Genomic DNA, 20,388 nt, shown 5'->3' on the forward strand with positions numbered 1-20,388 from the left:
GACTGTCTCTTCAGACTTGGTCTCTTAGGATCATCCACAGGTACCTATACTGTAGATAGGTCTTAGTCATCAGGTCTACTCCACTTCCTTGTTGCCTGCTTAGACTCTTGGCACTCTTAGGTGAGCAGACGTAGTCAGCCTGTGTTGCCCTAACACCATGGCAATTTGTTCTCCAAATGCACTGTGGACATGGAAATCTTCCACCAGCTGTGCGACATGGTGGTAGCCAGGATGAGTGGGATTGGCTGACCCAATCCTCTTTAGCACTTCGACCTCCTTATACAATTCCCCATATGTGACCCCTTCTTCTGCTCTCAGTACCTTCACCACATAAAACCAGTTTGCCAAGGCATTGGGCCTGCTTAGTAGATCAGCAAGGTGTCACCACAATCTAATTGGAGCACCCACCCCAGGTTTTCTACTAGGTAGACAATACTGAAGAGACCCCAGCCCAGCTTGTGCAGCACAATGTACAGACCATTTTGCAGCTCCATCCCAAAAGGAATAGGGCAATAGTCATATTGGTGGTTAGCTTGGTGCACTGCACCTAGCTCTTCTGCACTGATTTGGAGTTCTGAATCCCCTTTGACAGTATTATCTTGAGTATCTTGAATACCATGATTGACACAGTCTTGAGCATCTCCAGGAGCTAGGAGAGGAAACATGATAGGGAGAGATGCTTGTCCAGTTGTTTGAGAGTGGCTATTGGAGAAAGCAAGGTGGTCGTATGAGAAAGGATTACAAGCACAACATGAACCAGATCTCCAGTGTGTCACAAAGCAGGCTGTCCTTCAGTACTAGGACTATTGAGTGCATGAGGCTGATGCCAACTGCAGCACACCAGCCACACCCCCATGGAGGTATTCTTGGTCCAGATGGCTGGGTTACACAACATTGGCTCTGCGTTTCCAACTGTGTACAATAGTAAAAATTGACAGGAACAGACAGTATTTGATCATCCATATTCCTGTCTCTGTTCCTTTTCTGCTTGCACCATGCCAGCTGGCCTATATGACTGGTTTTGTAGAATGCTTGGGTACACTGATGTGTGCTGGGAGATGCCAGATATGTTTTGAACTGGACAGTCTGAGTTGTCTTGATATGGCAAATTTGTCGAGTATTGACTTGGTTTTGGTACACATTCTGCTTCTATCTGTCCAGGCCTTTGCAGAGGTCCCATGACTCAACATGAGGTCTGTGTGAGGCAATGGGAGCAAGGATGTGTAACCCCCTTTAAAGCCTGCTCTGAACTCTCCCCTTCACTCTGTATGCTCAACCCACCTTGCTGCTGCGCCTGATCCACATTGCTCCCAAACTTTTGTTCCCCTTCCGGAACAAAACAACACAATATGACAAGGCGCTGCAACCAAAGCAAGCAGCACAAGAATGTGAATTGAAACTGGGCTGGGTGGGTCGAAGAACTCCATAATAATTTGGAGAGTGTCCAAGCAAACTTTCCCATGGATTTTCATGACATGCGCCACAAGAAAGCCCCTTCTTTGATGGGCCGCCCCCAAGCTTGGACCATAATTGAGATTGCCAGTGTCAATGCCAATGTTGGTGCTATTACCATTTGTCATCTGACCAAAGTTCATGTGTCCATCTGTCTTTGTATATGCATGGTCTCTCTATTGACTTGACCTAGCTCTGCACCTCACCTGTTGGCCCACGCCATAGCAAACATTTACTTGGAATTGGAGCATAATCAGGGATGTTGGTGGGCAAAGAATATAGCTTCTGTTGCCTTCAGGTGAGCAGAGCGTTTCTGGCTTTGGTCCCCACACATCACAGAGCTAAGCTCAATTAGATCTGATGGGCATCCTGGCCACATTGGCAAGGCCAAACATTACACTGTGGAACTTACTGATACCCAAGGCCAACATATCACAACAAGGCACTATTCCTTCAACCCCCAACTGAACCATCTGCTTAATTCCGACAGTGAGCCAGAGGAAGAGGAAGAGGAAGATGAAGACAAAGACAAAAACAAAGACAAAGACAAAGATGCAGAAGAAGAGGACAAGAATGAGGATGAGAGAAGATGAAGAGGAACACCAGAACAATGGTCCTTCTGGTGGAGGGGGACAAGGCAGGGCAAGTGCCATTGCTCATAAAGTCAGTGGTGGGACCCATGATCTCTCCAGTGCTACCATGTGAATAAAATGGCTCTCTATAACTAACTAGCGTAGGTCTCATGTTTTCAACTGATAAATCTTAAGTCAGAAATGCAAGTGGTCTTTACATCATGCAATGCTTCCTCCCCCCAGAACTGACTTGATATCAAACACTAGCTGCAGGGTGACTGAAAAATTCCAGTTTCCGTGATTCAACAGTACATATTTGATAAGACAGAAGTGGTACCTTGCTCAGCACATGGGAATGCCAAACATTGGTGGAATTTAGCCTTTTATTTTATTTTATTTTAGTTTAGACAGATCATCACACATAGTCAGACTGACACTATTGGTTACAATAGCTTCATGTCCATTATTCAGAGCCGTCTCATGTATATGATGCCCCCTCATGTGTTTAAACTGTAGTAATCATGTATGACATGTGGAAGCGAGCTGAGTGGCAGAAGTAAAACAATTTACAGAATTGTTTTGCTTCTGTAAGAAGCTCTCCACCTCTTCTCATATACTTACACATTCCTGGACTCCACATGTCCAAAACCAATCACCCCACTATTCTACTACCTCTGAATTTTGACCTGTACCACGGATTTATCTCAAGTTTAACCACTTGCTTTCTGGGCATATATGACAAGCACCATGACATTGCTGATCTCAGGGAATGGGAGCTGGCTCTTGGAGATCTTCCTGCATTACTCTGTCAGTGCACAACCAGGTTTATCAACGCCAGTACACAAATGCCAGAGAGACAAAACACCACTGTGCAGTTGATATGCAAGCATCAAGCGCAAGGTGTTCCTTTCAAGAACGGAATCTGATACCATCAATTTGCGTATGCTCTAAGAGATCAGTTGTTGAGTGGGGCAAGAGGCATTGAATTGGAAGACATCCTTATTTGAGGCAACCAGCTCCAGTTACCTTGACACCTAAACATCCCTTTGAACTTCTTCGTTCATGAGCAGAGGAACAATGGGAATGTCACATGAGGCCACAAATATATTCTTGCATTAAACAACTTCGCCAATTCAGTCAACTGCTTCCTTTTGTCATGGGGACAGCTCGTCTCAGCCTGCTTGGATGCACCTGCACCAAAATTATCCAGTGGCAAACTCCTGTCTGCCTGGGCTGATTGACTTGACCAGTACTCTCAGGGAGTTATTGCTTTCAGCAATCTCTTCACTGCCACAGCAGGCTTGCTAGCCATGCAGATACATACAAATGCATCATGTCCGGGAACATACTGACACTGTTGCAGGAGATGGAATGGGACCAGGCTACCAGCTTACCAATTCTCCCCTACTATCTTGCAAAATATGGTTCACCAGCAAATGCTCTGTGGCCCCTACTCTTAGCGACATTCTGTAGTCCAATCTATTTGCTTGTCAACAAGTCCACCTGGCAAGATACATTGTCATTACACTTACTTGTAAATGTTTGTTATCCTTGGTTGTTCCACATAATTGCTTGCTGACAGCATGATAGTGATCTCAAGAGTTTGGCTCAAGCATGCGGTTCTCCTTGCAAGATCCTGACACTTGGGCTGCACACACAGTTGATCAATTCCTGTGGAGGATTATCCTCTCCATCCCCTTCAACACATGGTCAATCGATGTTGTGCTTCTACAAGAGTGGTTCAACTTATGGGTTTCTACTTGGCAACACATCCAGACAGCACTTTGGCCAGTAAACAATACCACAACCCCAGCCAGCCAGCCCAGCACTGCCAACCCCTCCGTTGTCATTTCTGCTAGTCCAACAATAGTCTCAGCCCTTGAATACAGAGATGGCTTCAAATGGAGCGATTCCAAGCAAGAGGAGGACAGCATGTCTGATCTGCGGGCCTTAGGAGTCAGTCCTGCTGCAGCTGAGGTGGCACACAACGTGGCAGCCCTCAAGGCAGCAGAGGAGGCGGCAGTGCTTAAAGCAGTAGAGGAGGTGGCTGGGATCAGGGCAGCAGAGGAGGCAGCTGCAATCAGGGCAGCAGAGGAAGCAGCAGCCCTCAAGGCAGTAGAGCAGGCAGCAGTGCTCAAGGCAGAAAAAGAAGGTGCCAAGCTGAAGGCAGCAGAAGAGGCAGCAGTGCTCAAGGCAGCAAAGGAAGCCGCTGAATCGAAGGCAGTAGAAGAGGCAGCAGCACTCAAGGCGGCAAAGGAAGCTGCCAAGATCAAGGCAGCAGAGGAAGCTGCTGAGCTGAAGGCAGCAGAAGAGGCTGCAGCACTCAAGGCAGCAAAGGAAGCCGCCAAACTGAAGGCAGCACAAGAGGCTGCAGCACTCAAGGCGGCAAAGGAAGCCACCAAAGATGAAGGCAGCAGAGGAAGCTGCTGTGCTCAAGGCAGCTGAGGTGGTAGCACCTCACTTAAATTCCAATCAGTCAACATCTTCCTTAACAGATCCGGGGTTCAAAAGCATCACACTACCCACCATCCTTCAGGATTTCAATCAGATTCCTGCCAGCAAACTCAAACGGCCCATCAATTTGTCTCTACCCCTTGCGGCTTTGGCAGGTCTGGAGCAAACCCCTGTAATCTCACCTACGCAAGGCTGTGCTGACCCTGAAGGTAGTCCTGATAAGACCATTGTCACTTTTTTGTCATCCATCATTAACACCACACTTTCTCAACCATCCACACGCAAATCTGATGCCATGAAACAAAGCCCACATGTCTGCTTCCAAGACAGTGCATCTATACTCAGCCACAAGCCCCAAAGCAAGTCAGGCGGCTCCTGGAGAATTGGAAGGCTCTGAAAGACAAACAACAAAGCATAATTGGGAGGACTTGGACCCTGGTTATGATGCTGATGTGGAGCATTGAGATAAGCAGAATAGGCCAAGTGGAGACATGCATGAAGAAGTCCAGGAAAAACACAAGACATGGTGGCTCAGCAAAGATGACTGTGATGAATTGAGTGTTGTTGCCCCCAATCAGCTGAATCCAAAGATGTTACCTGTGATCCAGAGGAATATGGGACTGCTTTATCCAACAGTCAGTATTTTTGCCACATATGTTACTGGCTTATCTTAACACACCTGCAGGTGGATGAATTGCAACCTGCTGACCTCCAGCACTTCCAAGAAACACTGCTGAAGAACTTTATGGAAGGATTGAAGACCTTGCAACAACTACAGGGGTCAAATGAAAGTCTCTCCTTGAACCTGTCAAGGGGGTCTCAGTTGTGGTCAAGTACTATTAAACACTCAAATTTGGAGGGGTCAAACTGTCCATCCCCTTTCCAAAGCAACCTGGAGCAGGTAACATGTGTTTGCTGTCTGTTCTCCAAACTGTTGATGTGCCTGATAAATTGATGTAGCAGTGATACTTGGACAAGCTAAAGCGCAGGGCTAAGCACTCGGTCCTCCTGCCTGAACCCACCTTCACCAATGGGATGTTTGTATGCCCTGGTATTTGCATCCTGTATGTAACTCCAGCTCAATGGCTTAAAATGAGCCATGGCAAGGCCATTCAACTATTTCAAGATTATCAGACCATCATTGTGAAGGGCACCAAAAAAGCACAAGGGATCTTCACCTTGCATGCACATGCAAGAGATCAGGACCTCCGCAGTCCTCATCCTGTCCAGGGTAAAAATGTAATTGGATCAGTTGCTCACCTGCTGATGTCTGTATGACAGTTCAGTCTGACCTGCCAGACACTGAGAGAGATAAGATTAACAGCACAGAGAGCTGCATGACTTGGCAGGTTTCTCTCAGTTGATGGTTTGAAATTATGGGATCAGCACTCACCTTCTTTCCAATTCTCATGTTGCTGTGCCAAGAAAGATCAGCCATCGCAGGTGCACCTGCTGTCTATGGAATGGGGTAAGCTCCTTTAACTCTTGTCATGTTGACAGGATCCACTGACCCAGTAGCAGAAAAATAGCATCATCTGTATCAGTGGCAGATGCCATATGACTAAATTACACCTCTGCCCTGTTGCTGACAGGCACATTCCACTGGGAGATGATGCAAACCAGTGGTGCTGTCCAGTCTGTCAGTGTGGGTAGCATGGGACCAGATATGGCCATTCAAGTCATTGCTGGATGCATTCTCTATATGCAGTATGATGTCAATGAGAAAGAACTCTTGGAGGACAATATTGTGTGTCACACCCTCCTCTCTAGGCCTTGCATGGTCTTTGCCCTGGAAGCCGGAGATGTCATGTAAAGTGTCCCTCTTTAGGCACATGTGCCAGGAGGCTGATGACAGCTTTCAGGTTCCAGGCAGCAAATGTTGCATTTGACCCCCATTTGCAGGCAATCCATCGTATGTGACACTCCTTGATGATAGCAGTTTTAAGGCATTGTACCTGTTGGTGCAGAAATGGGCTTGATGGCTTGTATTGATGATTTGCTTGTCAGAGACTGAGTTTCACAGTTGGTGTGCTGACAATCTTCAGCAGTCGTGGAGACAACAAGCAAGGCTTGGGCTGATGCAATTGATGTGAGCAGATCATGCAAACATGGAAGTAAGCTAATTGGCAATGCTCCTCTCACTGCAAAGAGCAGAAGGATCTGCTTCCTGGGACAGATGATTGCTGTCTTACACATAGTTCTGTTTCCATCATTGTTGTACTTGTGAGAATGCCTCATTAGATTGATTACATGCCAATGAGTCATCTGTTAAATCCAGAATCTTGTTATATGAATCTGTCACGAAACGTTGGTCTTCACATGCTGACCAATGTGTTCAAATAGAAAGACATCAATACTGCAAATGCCTTGATAAATTTACTGGTAACCTCAGGCAGCAGTGAGGGGAGGGCAACTGCAGTCAACGGAACAGAAAGGCAGAACACATGGAGACTATGCAGCAACATGAAATAGATAAGAGCCTCATCCAGAAGATATCCAATATGATTGCCCCTTGATTGAACAATTGCCCAGTCTGTTGAAGATTCCCTAGCATAACAGCATAAAATTCACTCCCTTTGTTCCCTTATTCACCAAGCTCACCTCATGATGTCCCTGACAGAAACTGATTTGTGACAGACACCCTGTAGTTCAAACTGGCATTTGGCCAAGTCAATTCAGCCAAGATTACTGGATACCATCGGCCTCCCTCTGCAAAGCCTGGTATTGCTTGCCAATGCTCGGGGTCGTTTGTAACCTGAAAAGACAAATTCAATCTGTGGTGCTAAAGGAAATGTGTTCCTTATCCCAAGCATTGGTCTCTTCTGCTGGGGGATCAAGATGGTGTATTTGAGAAGGACTGAATTTCTGCAATCACCTGGGGATGCCTCGACCCACAATGGACAAGTTGCATTTGGTTTACATGTTCATTTGATCTTCCCCACACAGCCCATCAATAAAAAGTTTCTTCAACAGATATGGCAGCAGAAGGGCTTCAGTTTGCTCTGAAGGCCCTCCCATCAGAGTCTACAGCTATCTACCACTAACAACAGTGCTCTATTGAATTCTATTCCTCTCTACTGAGGTCTATATGTCTCTACTTCTGTTGAACTGAGCCCAGCAATAGAGTTCTCAAGAATTCAACCCTGCAACTGAAGGTGTCTGTTTATTACTGCTGTTTGCAATGACTACTTGTGTCAGTTGCCAAAGAGCCATCAATGCTTTTTTCCAACTGGGAGGAGACTCATATTGCAGAAACAAGGGGTTCTGTGGTTCAACATATTTACAAGGCAGGACATTGGAAGAGAATCAGCACAAGAACTGTATCTTGGCAGAGTCAGACAGAGTAGACTGTTATCAAGGTGCTTGGGGAGTTTGCATTACAGAGGCAGAAACATGGTGAGTTCAAGAGACAATTCGAACCCTATAACTTAGCTTACCAAGATAAGCAGCAATAACTTGTATGAAGCCTTATCTGACACTTTTAGACCACCTGCATGTATTGAGCACTTTGGCTCATCTGCTGGGCAACCCTTGCACCACATTGTCCCCCCTTGACCTGCCACACAAGCAACATCCTCCAAATGCCAGTCTCCCCACCATCCCTTTTGGTCCAGGATAGATTGGCTTGTAGGTGCCTGGATCAAGTCAGAGGCTCTCAGTCAGGCAGCAGCCAATTGTCTTTTGGATTTGGAGGTGAGTCCATCTGAATACCAGGGGCAAATTCAAAGCCAAATTTGCCCACTGCAGCTAGTCAGTGCTTTGGGCTTGTCTTTCAAGAATTGCTATGAACTGAACCACATTGTCAACACTCAGCTTCCTGTTGATAACTTGGACTGGCATTGAACTGAGCTTTGCCTCATGGGTGCTTTGAAGACCAGCATGCTTTGGCATAGAGACATACTGCAGGCAATCAAGTTGCTTGTTGGGGACATTTGCTTTGCGCCTCTTCTTCATTTTTCCCCAGAGTGTCACTATGCCAATAAAGAGAAAGAGTATTGGCTGCTGACTGAGATGTGGACTGGGAATTGGTGGTGGAGGACTCAGGTGGGCAGAAACACTTTCCTTAACACAAAGTTTTGTGCTCACCATATGGGCAACAGACTCAGCTTCCATCTGGTGTGACTATCATACCTATTATCTTATCAAGCAACAAGACTCTCCTCACTCAACATAGTGGGGATTGGTATGGATATCCCTTGTATATCTCCATTGAAAACCTCCCAAAAGCAGTCCGAAAGTGCCCCTCTCAGCAGGGCACCATTCTACTTGCCTATCTTCCCACAGACAAGTTTGAGGGAATGGGTCTCAGCAAAGAGGCAGCCAAGCTTGCCCATCATGGCCTCTATCACCAAAGCCTATCTCACATTCTCAAAGACATCGTTCTTCCTGGGAGAGAGGGCATTACCATGACTACTGCTGATGGTGTGGTTAGACTCTGCTTCCCAATCCTTGGGGCTTGCATGTGCAATTATCCTCCAGAACAATGTCTCCTAACCTGCACTCAATATCTTTGATGTCCTATTGGCAACATCAGTTACAAGCACATAGGCATAGAGCTCACTGGAAGAGAAGATCTGCTGAATGACAAAGATTATGCTCACCCTTGTATCACTCAAGATCAAGAAGTTACCACTGCTCTATTATGTGACCTTCTCCAAGAGCACTGGAAGACTGGCTCCTCTAACACTACCCTGAGCCAAAATCTGAACCCATCATGAACCATGCAGCTAAAGCATAATTTGGCTACCCATACAAAGAAGGGAGCACTGTGTTCAGCTACAATGGTTGCAAGAGCCTTATCCCTTACCCCAATTGAGCATCCATTTTTTTTTTGCCAATCTCCCCAATTGAGCATCCATTTTTTGCCAATCTCCCCCATTGCCAAATACATTTAGCAATGTACTCAGATGTGTTGCACCAGCTACTACAGGGTATGCTCAGAATGCTGTTGTGTTGGTTGATGGATATTGTTGGGAAGAAGACTTTGGACAATGGCTTTCAAGTTCTTCTGCCCACAGACAGTGCCAGACATTTTAGAGCTGGTGTTTGCAGCATGATCCAAGTAACTGGAAAAGGACATTCCTCAGATTTTACCTGGTGCTATGTCTGGTCTGACCCATTTAGGGGACTTAGACAAGGATGGTGCATTGATAACTTGCACAAGTTGAGCTCTTCTTGACTTTTATTATCTTGCATGCCTTGAAGCACATTCTGACCAGACAATTGTGTTCCTGAGACAGAATCTTCTTATGTTTCATGCCAATAAAGAGGCATTCATTTGCTTGGGCACACGGAAGAGCAAGGACACCAATGGTGGTGAGGAAGGTCAGTTGTAATTGACTACCTTAACAGCCATCCTGTCTAACCTTCAATAGCAGAGAGCATGTTCCAAATCCCCAAGCTCCATTCTTTTGTTCACTATATGTCAGCCATTATGGAAGCAGATTTGCTGGATAACTGGGACACCCAAATGATGGAGGGCCTTCATAAGACACTGGCAAAGATCCCATTTTGTGAAAGCAGTGGACGTGAGAGCACATGCATTCAGGAGATGGCTGCTTGGATTGCAAGGCATGAGAAACTGGCTGGATTTCAAGTGGTTCTAGAATGGAGATTGGGTAATTTGATATCACTTTGCTATCTAAATATGGTGAGGCTGATCAACTCTCAAACAGGTACTCTTAAACCTGCTTGGGCTTTCTCAGATATGTTGAATGGCCCCTGTGGTCCCCAAGCTGCCCTAGACTTGGACTGTACCAAGGGAACCCCTATTCTAGCTTCTAGGCCCACATTCCCTGTGTTGAAGATACCTGAGATCCTTGATCCTCTTGGATGGGCTTGTTTCAACTTCGTGTCATCCCTACAGACATTTGCTGCTACACATGAACCTTATACAGGTGTGAGCTTACCAGAGCAAAGTTCTCAACCCCTCTGCATTTCCCATGTACAAGCGTGGAGCAAATGTACTTTCCTGCACCATTCCCAGACAAGCAAGACATCTGGAGAGGAGGATGGGACCTCACAGATGCAAAGCTTGGTTGCCCATGCTTGTCAAGCCCAATGGAAGGGAGAAGGTCAATTGTTATATGACCACCCAGCTTGATATGATACTGTACTTGTGGCAGAGCAGCAGGGCTGTGGAAGATACATTGGCAGTATGTCTCTTATGGTATATCCAAGCACGTTTCTCTGGGAGTACTCAAGGGTTGATGATTTAGAGCTTCATGTGGCATGCTTCAAACCGATATTCCGATTGACTGCAGAAGACACACACACTGTCTTCTGACATGCACATGCTTGCATATGTGGAATGGTTTAGTTGGCCATGTGAGCGGAGCACACATCCATCAGGCCTACCAGTTGTCTGTTGGCTCTGACAGGGGAATGGGAGGCCACTCGCAGGCATTATCCCTCTAAAAGCTATCTTACAAAACTGTATGCTTCAGCCTATCCAAAATCAAACTGTGGATTTTTGGACTTCAGACAATGTTTTGGATTCCTGTGAAACATTCTTTCTTAACAGATACTTGGATTGAGATATCTTTGCCTTGCTAGCACAATACAAGTAATGAGGACATAGTGACTTCTATATAGGGTGTTTTGGGCACTGAATCACCAGATCAGGCAAAAGGGATTTGTGATACCATAGTATTTGACAGGTCTGTGAGGTACTGCACAGTGCAGAGCCATCCTTGCCTGGCATCTTTGTTACAAATCACATAGTAAAAGCTGCCAGTTCAACCCCACAGTCAAATGACACAAGAAAGATACTTGATTACCTTATAATTGGGTTATAACTGGGCATGTCCAAATAGGTATTGGATGTGATCGAACCTGCATCTATTGATGGAAGTGAATAAACCAGCCAAGTAACTGTGACATCATTGATAATAGGATGGAGAACAGCCACAACCATGTCGCCTCAGCAACCTGAGTTCATGCCACTGCTGCAGGTCTCTCACTCAAAAATCAATTGAGTTCTACTAATGGCTTATCTGGACAACAAGAGCTCACAACTTTGTCACTTGCAACAAGAAGTGTGAACTACCTGACTGCCATAGCCCTGCAGCATGTTATGAACTGGATGGCGCAGGGTGATGAGAGAGGGGACATTGTGTCCTTGGGACAGACAAATGGCTATTTCCTTAATCAGAAGTTGGCTATCCACTGGCATACACTTGATAATGCTAGTTTCATGCAACTAGTATGCATTATAGAGTCACCTTCTGAGATGCACATACTCCACTACATATGCTCCATTATCTAGTGTACTTGCGCAGGGGCTGTCAGCTGACAAATTGTATCAGTGGTCAAATGGGGGGATGAAGCATGCTGCACAAATGGATAGCCTGAATCTGCCTCTTTCCAGCATCTCCCCAACTCTCCAAGGAGTTTCCAAACTGCCTCATGCTATACAAACATCCATTTTCAGTTCCCTCCACATGATTGAGGCAGGCCTCGAGCTCCCCAAAGAACTTGCCTTGGTTTTGTGGTGGTTTACCAGGAGTCTACATCATATTTCAATTGTGGTTTGAAATGCAGAGCATAATGCCTGTTGATGGAGTGTAGCTGTGTCTCAAATGGTGAAGATGCTTCATGCACAGACCACCGCCCTCCAAACCATGTGCGTGTATGGGCTCCCGGCCATCACAGAGGTATGGCCAGACAAAATGCTGCTCACAATGCACGTCAAGAAATTTTCCCTGGTCTGCCTAGGAATGGACATTTCCTGCCTCACAGACAATATCCTCAATCAGCTTTGGTGCATGTCAATTGTGCAATGCTTGCATATTATCCAACAACATGGTGTACACATCATCTGCTGATGTTCAAAAGGCCATACAAACTGTATGAACCTTGGGTACTATCAGCCCTTGACTATGGACTTAGCTGCTGAGCTTCCTGTTTTGCTCACACTCATTTGGGGTATCACAGTGGTGCCTGATAGATTACACATCAAGTGTTTTGTTGATCCACTCTCATGCTACTTGATGCAGCAAGTGATAAGGGATGTCAGCCACTCTTTTCTGCTTTAAGCATCAAAATCAAGTTATGTGTTTCATATGATCAACTGTCAGTGCCTATTTGCTGGGAAGATTTTGAGCCAATATTGGCTTGCCTCCACAATCTTGAGTCTATTCATCTCAAACTTGACACTGGACATGCCTTGTTGATCTCAGACCTCAACCTGGATCTTTTTCTGTACAATTTGCCTAGACTGAAATCCATGACTTGCCTGTGGCCCCATTGAGAAGAGAAGATTATGGAAGAATCAACCCAGTTCCTGTCCATCACCTGGGCAGTTAAAGAGCTGAGCATTGCAATACTAGGGAGAAATGGCTCATCAACACAGAGAGACAAAGTAGTGCTTTTTGAGGAGGTATGCACATCCATTCCCTAATATTGACAATGGACAATTCAAGTCAGCAAAGGTAAGGTACACATATACTGGCAGCTAGAACACCATAGAAGGTGACATTATTGATGGTGGTAGTATCTTCTTGAGTTGAATTGTGATGCCAATGGATGCTGATGTGCTCATCCCCCAAGCACACTGACAGCAGTGAAAACAATTCAGCATTGTTTGCCACAAATGGACATTTGATCTCCAATTGAAAATCAAAGAAAACAATTGAAAGAGTGTTTAGGATGGGTGCCAGGTCACAGAGCTTTAGGCAAAGATTGTCTCAATTCTGGGGCGCATGCAAATGAAGTCTCATCTTGTGAATGCAGCAAAGGCACCTGGTGCCTGAGGTGAGAAGTGGGGAAAGGTTCATCCTGTTGGATGAGATCTGAATGTTGAGGGTGACATCAAGGCAGAGCCCACCGATGAGTTTGAGCCATGCTATTATATGGAGTGGCTCTCCAGAGAGTTGTATAGACTGAATGGGGGCATGCAGGTGTGGTAAAGAAAGCCTCAATTTGGGGATGTCAAGCTATCCGGAATTGGCAAGCTCTGTAAGCTGCAAATGGTGTATAGTTGGAAGGCCCACAATGTGTCTAGCAGAGGAGACCAACAGAAGCGAGCCAGCCAAAGACAACGTCTTGATGTGCTTCAAGGACATTACCAGAGGATCGAACAGTTTCATGGCTCCTGGAGAGCCATGCACATTCCCAAATGGGCCACACACTTCAAGTAGGCACAAGTTGGACGTTGCTTGCAGGAGAGCCAACTCAAAAGAAAGCCAGACAAATGGGGCTGCCACCCAGCTGAGTAGGAGCCAAAGTGCATGGATAGCTTATGCAGATTGGGAAGGATTGAACTGTGAAACAAGTGTCCAGCAATAGTGAGGTGCATGGGTTGTGAGCATGTCATGTGTAGTTCTAGCATGTTGGGGAAGAGGGGAGCATCTGAAAGCACCCAGTTGATAACTTTGAGAGTAACTTGATAGGAGCTGGCAATACCCTGTAAGTGAATGTCAGTGACCAAAGTTTGGGCTAGACCACTGTAGAACAACACAACATCCTGGGCCTGAAAAGTGTGAGCAATGTTCTGGAATATCAGTTAAGGCTTATAGAAAGAACTCACTGTTTGATTGTGGCAAAACAGATGGGAGAAGGGGAAAGAAAGCATGGTTTCATATAGTTGAAGCAATTCCGCAATAGCTCGGATTTGCACAACATGAGAGCTCAAGAAATTTCTCCAGATGTAGGAGAGTCTGATATGAGTCATACAGCAACAGGTGAGGGTGATGCATAGGTAGTTATCAGCACAACAAGGAAGTTCATCAAGTGTCATAAGGATGAGCTCCCCCACATACCAGACACAATGCATGGCTGGTGGAGGAGACAGAGATGCATTGAGGTGTGCAGACAGGCAGAGGAGGGGAAATGAAGTCATGTGTCTAAGGCACATGTGATATATACAACTAGCTCACAACACCTCGAGATGTTTCAAGCTGGGTCCATAACCACTTGGCTTGATACCAGAATGAACTACCAATATCCCTGATAAACCTCTCAGAGAATACTTAAATGGCCAGTAATGTTGTTGCATTGTTTCTGTTGTGCATGGGATGCCACTGTCAGTCTGACAGTCACAAACTAGGGATTGTGATGGGGTCAATTGACAATGTGTTCACAAGGGCTATGATCAGGAAAAGGTAATAGATTACGGAAGGGCTCAAATATCAACAAAATATGCATGACAGAGCTGAATCACTTCTGTAGCCTGCATTTGCCCCATGGCAGCAACACACCGGATGGATCATATCAGGCAGGCATACAAATAACTTGGTTGGAAATGGCAGACCTCACAACATGCTGTGGGGGTTCCTCAGGTCGAGAAGAGAGCAAATTGTGGACAGCAGTGTCTTCTGAAAGCACAAGATTATGTCCCTTGTCAATGCACTTGCTGTCATGTTTGGGATCCCTGTGGTCGATTTCAGGTGCATCTGGCAAAGAAGACATGATGTGGTCTTGTGTTAGGACATGAGATTTGGGTGTTTGATTAGCATCTCCAGCAAGAGGCACACCAATTGTTATGTTCTGGGCTGTAGACATTTCCCATTTGCATTGGGCAAGAGATAGGGCAGTGTCTTGGGCTTCCAGCATCTGAAAAGCACCTGAAGAACAGGAAGAATTCACCAGGTCAACCAGAGCTTTATATGTTTGGGTGCTGACTTGGATAGGGGGCATCACTGAAGGTGGGTCCATGATGCACTGGACATCATTCTCTTCCATTTTGTGTGGTTAGACCCCTGCAAATTGGCACAAAGAATTGAGGATAGCTGTGGTATGTCAATTGTTGGGACAGTATGTGGTTTTTGTATTTGCTGTCACGGCTTTGTGGGCTTAGCAGGGGAGGAGGTTTGTGTCATTGGATCTTGGAAGAGCATTACCAGACAGTCAAAGGTGGTCTTTGTCCCAAAGGTCCCAAAGTTTAGCTTTCTGGGATAAGATGAATGGCTGGCCATGCAATCAGGGCTAGTAGGACTCCTTGGTGTGGTGAGCAGCAGCGCAGTGATGGTATGCAACTTGTCTGAGGCCTTGCTTTCCATTGGGGGATCTTGACCTTCTATGTGCAATGCTGACAGAGTTTGTGCAAGATTGTGCCAAGGTCTGCATGATATGGGGTTGGACTGAGAAGAAAATGGATTGATGATGCTTGCCGCATGTTGGCCGACTGGGAGTGTACTTGATGGCAGTGGCAGGGTAGAGTGGCAGATCAAATTGGAGCTTTCAGTGAGAATATTGTCTGCTAGATGGATAGGTGTACAAATGCCCAAATGTTGGTCAAAAGTTGGATGGGAAAGTCCACAAGATGAGTCGAGTTGAAAGTTTGCCACACTATTAAAGGCTTCCCCAATTCCCTCATTAAATTGCATATCACTCTCATGAACTGTTGATTGCTGGCTGGGCCAGCCTACATCTTTCAAAATACCCCAAGAACTCTGCTGGTCTTTCACAAGAGGTCCAGAGGATCTGCTCATCTCAGTTTCAGCCATCTGAAGCCTATCAATAAGCTGTTCCACATAATCATGGGGTTGTTGCTTTGGCTGAGAGATGTCTCCACAGAAAGCACTACAAGCTCTGGTCAATTTCCAATGTTGATAGGCCAGGAGGTGTACTTACAGGCCCTTGTTGATCAGGTGAGACATTATTTGCTTGTACTTCAATGGGAAGGTGGACTTGAACTTCTCCACCTCCAGGAGGTGATCATAGTAGATGTCACTCCAGCCATTTGCAGAAAACTTGTAGGAGGAGCTGGGAGCCTTCTCTCCAGTTTCCCACTGCATCAAGCTGCAGTCGAGCTATGTACATGTCAGTCATTATGCAACTATTTCCTGCATGAACACACATACAGCCCTAATGGGCAGAGCAAGGATGGCTGGGTGTCCTGAGGCAAATGCTTCTTTGAACATTGGACCAGTGCTTTGTTTATCCTTATAATACACATGGATAAAAATGTCTGTGATAGCAGGATGTTTGTATAGCTGCCTTGGCTCGACAACCTATTGAATGTATGTTAGCCTAGTCAATTCACGTCAAAAGCAGGAATGCACAGAAGGGTCACAATCTGCAAAGAGAAACTGGGTTTTGTGCTGAAGGCGTGCAACCTCAGCAGCCCTAGCATCAGATGTTCTGAATTGGAAGAGGTACCAATCCTTGACTATAATATTGGGGATTGTCTTTACTTCACCCCTAAGCTGGGCTTGGCGCTGTTCAATCTGCAATCCTGGTCAGTGTGATCAGATTCATGAGGTGAACAACAATGTTTACTATAGGTCTGATATACTCCACATGAGAGGAGCCCTGCACCGAGCACCTCACATGGTCTTGTGCAGAAAGGCCAAAAGCCTTGCATGAGGCTTCAACACATTCTTCTACCCAATGGATACTCTTGGGAGGAGAAGGGAAGGCATTCTCAGTGGCAATCCTGGGCTGATAGCATTGATTTGCTCCATGCACAGTAGATCTTTCGGTGGGCGATAGGTCACACATCACAGCATGGCTGCCTGACTTGCAGGGAGGGGCTTCTGCCAATTCTTCAGAGGACGTATTGTCGGAATTGAGTTCACTGCTGTGATTCATATCATCTTCAGGCTCTTGGAGGTGGAATGCACATGGCACCATACACCCAAACAGTGGCGTGATTTTGACAAATGCCCTTGATGTAGTTGCCAAACTTTGCCAATGGCTTGTCGAGAATGTTTGCTGATGCCATTTGTACACATGGCAGGAATGGGTGGTGTGATCTCATACTGACAGCCTGAAGTAAAGCAGATTTCAACAAATCAATAGCCCTAAATAGCATACCTGGCCCGAGTGGCAATCATTTTTTCTTGATTTGGTTGGCTTCCTCAATGGAACTCTACTCTTTCCGTTTCCATCTGAGTCCAATCAGTAGTGATTGTATGAGCAAGAGAGAGGAGCATACAAACTAGATCATTGTCCAGATCTTGCACATCAAGCTTGTCTTCATCTGTCACTGTCTCCTGCCAATAATGATTGATCACACCCTTTCTCATGGGTATTCTGTGAGCACCAACTTGTGCTATCACCTCCTTGAGCTTGAGGCTTCTTAGAGAGACATGGCCATGATTGATCTGTGGATGTCTCCCATATAGGGAGGCAGGGAACAGCAGTAAGGTGTTGCCATTCATGTGCTCCATTATGGGGCTGCTGAGCATGTTCATTGTCAGATTTGATCAGGACAGAATCGTCCAGGGTGTCGAGATTGAACTCCTCATGCACAGGCATGATGTAAGCTGGATGGGGAGGGTGTGTTTAATGGAGGTCACACACAATCAACCCAAATTGTATGCACTGCACCAGTTCGATTTTCTGCACTCAGAGTGATGGGAATTGCCAGCCTGCACACTGCCCCCTGGTAAGATTCAAATAATAGTTAGCAAGACACATAGGCAGCCACTAACCTAAATCAAGTGCTCACTTGTTTGTTTTCTGTGGACTCTTTGCTGCATTATAGAACATCTGAGTGAAGGGTATGTGCTAATGTGGGACAGCATGAAGCATCTGCAACACCCACTCACCTCTTGGAGCTTTTAGAACATTCTAGGCAACGTGGAGGAGCCTACTTGGCAGTCTTTTTTCATTCAACAACTTGTTTGGTTTATTGTCCATCCATGCTTCTCAATGAATGAAGACAAACAAAATGACTAATTAGCTTTCATATCACAAAATGTTCATATAATGATACAAGCCATACTACATTAACAATCCCAAGAACCCAGACAATAATGTCAAATGCATGTCTTGTCCCTTCATACTCCTGCAGCCCTCAATATACAATCAGTTGCAACTAAACAACATCCTCAGCAGTGAGGAAACTGTCACTGTAGACCTGCCACCCAAGAACATCCACTAGAGGCCTCATCACACCTTCAAACACATTGGGCCAACTTGTAAATCATGATACAAACAAGTGTCCAGACTGATGGTTGCCACCAAGCTGGCTGCAGCAGACATGCATATTGTAGAGCAGTGCCAGTTCTGTGGATCCAAGTCAGCATGGGTAGGCCGTATTTCTGTTAGAATTGACCAACCACCAAAGAACTTGCCTTTCTTATACAGCTAGACTGTACATCTCTCCATCCTGCCACCTTCCCTGTTGCCATTGCCCACAATATCTTTGACTCAAGCTGCATTACCCATCTCCACAATATAGAATCGATCATCAATGTCGCTCCACCTGTTGATGAAGTTGCCTTTCTGGAAGACAAAAGTATCAAGGCAATTTGCAATCTTGCAGCATTCATACTGGCTTAGACTGTGGAAGATGGGTGCTGTGCTGAGGAACTGGCCGTACATCTGATGCTTCCTGAAAGCCATGTCCATGAGGATGATGTGGAATGTGATGCAGTCAAGTGCCCATAAGATACAGGGAGTGATGGAATGACAGTTGCAGCGCGAGTCACATTGTACATGAGTGTGAGTTCAACAAAAGCTCTGCAAGGCCTGACCTTCCACACAAGCTCTGCTGAGCCATTGCAAGAGTGAACCTCCCCAATTGTGTTAGGAGGGTATACTTCACCATTGCCCCATTCATCTCACTCATCAAAGCTTGAGACAACAACCTCCACAGTACCGCTCTCCACAGCATAGAAGAGGTTGCCAGCATTGCCCTGCTTGATGATCAATTCTCCTGCCTTTGTGTGCACCTTCTTGAAGGCACTGTAGACAGAGAACTCTTGCTCCAGATCATAGTCCTTGAACAACCATGCTTTCAAGATGCTGTCCTAGATATGTTTGAGCTCCTCTGGTGTCTTTTGGAGAACAAATAATTGGCTTCTGACCCTCTGGCAGGAGGCTGATCAATTCGGCAGAGACAGAGCCTTGACAGCCATGAATGAAGCCTGCATGACTGGGAGAAGGAGGCATGCCAGCAATGCAGGTAGGTAGACTGCTCAGACCTTGCTGGAACGTGCTGATGAAGGGGTAGGGCACATATACCGTTATTGTAGGGGTACATGGAATAACTGTGGTGAGAGATGAAGAGGTTGAAGTTGTGGGGAGAGACAATTGCAAAGAGGGAGCAGAACGGGCCAGGGTGTTAGGGCAACAGAGGCTGACTAAGTCTGCTCACCTAAGAGTGCCAAGAGTCTAAGCAGGCAACAAGGAAGTGGAGTAGACCTGATGACTAAGACCTATCTACAGTATAGGTACCTGTGGATGATCCTAAGAGACCAAGTCTGAAGAGACAGTGCCCAGGCAGAGTAGGCCTTATATTTATACCTCTGTGGTGGAACCTGCTAGAATATCTTGCTTACTCAGCCTAGTCAGGTGATCAGGTCATATGACCAAGGATGAGGTCATATGAGGTCATGCACAGCCATGCACAGCAGGTCACCTGACCATCCAATCCTTCCAGCAGGCTCCAGCACATGCCAAGGTATACCAGCTACTTCCATGTCATAAAGGCTTAGTCATGTCTCTTGACCAAGCAATGAGCTGGTGCCCTGACACAGGGAGAGCAAGGGAAGAGAACGAAGAACCAACATGGGGGGACTTGGAAGGTAGAAGGAGAACAGAGGAGACACCCCAGAGTTGTGGGGTTTGAGCTGGGTCTCAAGTCAGTGGTCTCCCTCGACTTGCATAAAATTGGGTCCCTTTCAAGTGCCAGCAATGTCAAATGTGGTCCCTATATATTGATATCCTGAGTATTGTAAAAACATATGAATACAAATATCTTACTTGAAGGTAATAAATCTTGTTCTCATTGGCTCTCTACCATTCTATATAGTGTCTATATAGCACTCTATTGCTCATTACCAGCATGCTTACCACACTACCAGCTTCTACCAGCAACCTACAGTGCTATGTAGTGCAGAAGTCAGCTATGTAAAGAGACCCTTGCACATCGTGGGTCTATGGAGACCTGGAAAAGGGCTACGGATGCAAAGTGCCCTACCGACCCTATATAGCACGATATAGACAGAGCCCATTT

The 20,388-nt window shown here is 45.9% G+C and overlaps 5 protein-coding genes across 5 annotated transcripts; 4 read left to right on the forward strand and 1 right to left on the reverse strand.

Annotated features, from left to right (window-relative positions):
- Positions 1-1,460: 1,460 nt before the first annotated feature.
- On the forward strand, positions 1,461-2,045 carry DACRYDRAFT_15030 (uncharacterized protein; the record flags this gene model as incomplete). The annotated part of the gene is made up of 3 exons (XM_040771067.1): positions 1,461-1,597; positions 1,646-1,750; positions 1,943-2,045. The coding sequence occupies 3 exons, from the start codon at positions 1,461-1,463 to the stop codon at positions 2,043-2,045; spliced, it is 345 nt and encodes a 114-aa protein (XP_040630009.1).
- A 1,593-nt stretch (positions 2,046-3,638) lies between these two features.
- DACRYDRAFT_15031 (uncharacterized protein) lies at positions 3,639-4,469 on the forward strand (the record flags this gene model as incomplete). Its single annotated transcript, XM_040771068.1, has 1 exon — positions 3,639-4,469. The coding sequence occupies one exon, from the start codon at positions 3,639-3,641 to the stop codon at positions 4,467-4,469; it is 831 nt and encodes a 276-aa protein (XP_040630010.1).
- A 4,020-nt stretch (positions 4,470-8,489) lies between these two features.
- On the forward strand, positions 8,490-8,992 carry DACRYDRAFT_50206 (uncharacterized protein; the record flags this gene model as incomplete). The annotated part of the gene is made up of 2 exons (XM_040774977.1): positions 8,490-8,522; positions 8,579-8,992. 2 exons carry the CDS (start codon positions 8,490-8,492, stop codon positions 8,990-8,992), a joined length of 447 nt encoding a protein of 148 aa, XP_040630011.1.
- A 657-nt stretch (positions 8,993-9,649) lies between these two features.
- Positions 9,650-10,095, forward strand: DACRYDRAFT_30091 (uncharacterized protein; the record flags this gene model as incomplete). The annotated part of the gene is made up of 2 exons (XM_040774331.1): positions 9,650-9,791; positions 9,857-10,095. Coding segments are annotated over 2 exons (381 nt in total), but the record flags the coding sequence as incomplete, so codon positions are not given.
- A 5,161-nt stretch (positions 10,096-15,256) lies between these two features.
- DACRYDRAFT_15032 (uncharacterized protein) lies at positions 15,257-17,617 on the reverse strand (the record flags this gene model as incomplete). Its single annotated transcript, XM_040771069.1, has 8 exons — positions 15,257-15,507; positions 15,862-16,001; positions 16,053-16,231; positions 16,283-16,432; positions 16,538-16,648; positions 16,752-17,135; positions 17,238-17,311; positions 17,359-17,617. 8 exons carry the CDS (start codon positions 17,615-17,617, stop codon positions 15,257-15,259), a joined length of 1,548 nt encoding a protein of 515 aa, XP_040630013.1.
- Positions 17,618-20,388: the final 2,771 nt, after the last annotated feature.

Source organism: Dacryopinax primogenitus, assembly GCF_000292625.1.
Source record: "Dacryopinax primogenitus strain DJM-731 SS1 chromosome Unknown DACRYscaffold_6, whole genome shotgun sequence".
In the NCBI taxonomy this organism is placed as follows: domain Eukaryota; kingdom Fungi; phylum Basidiomycota; class Dacrymycetes; order Dacrymycetales; family Dacrymycetaceae; genus Dacryopinax; species Dacryopinax primogenitus.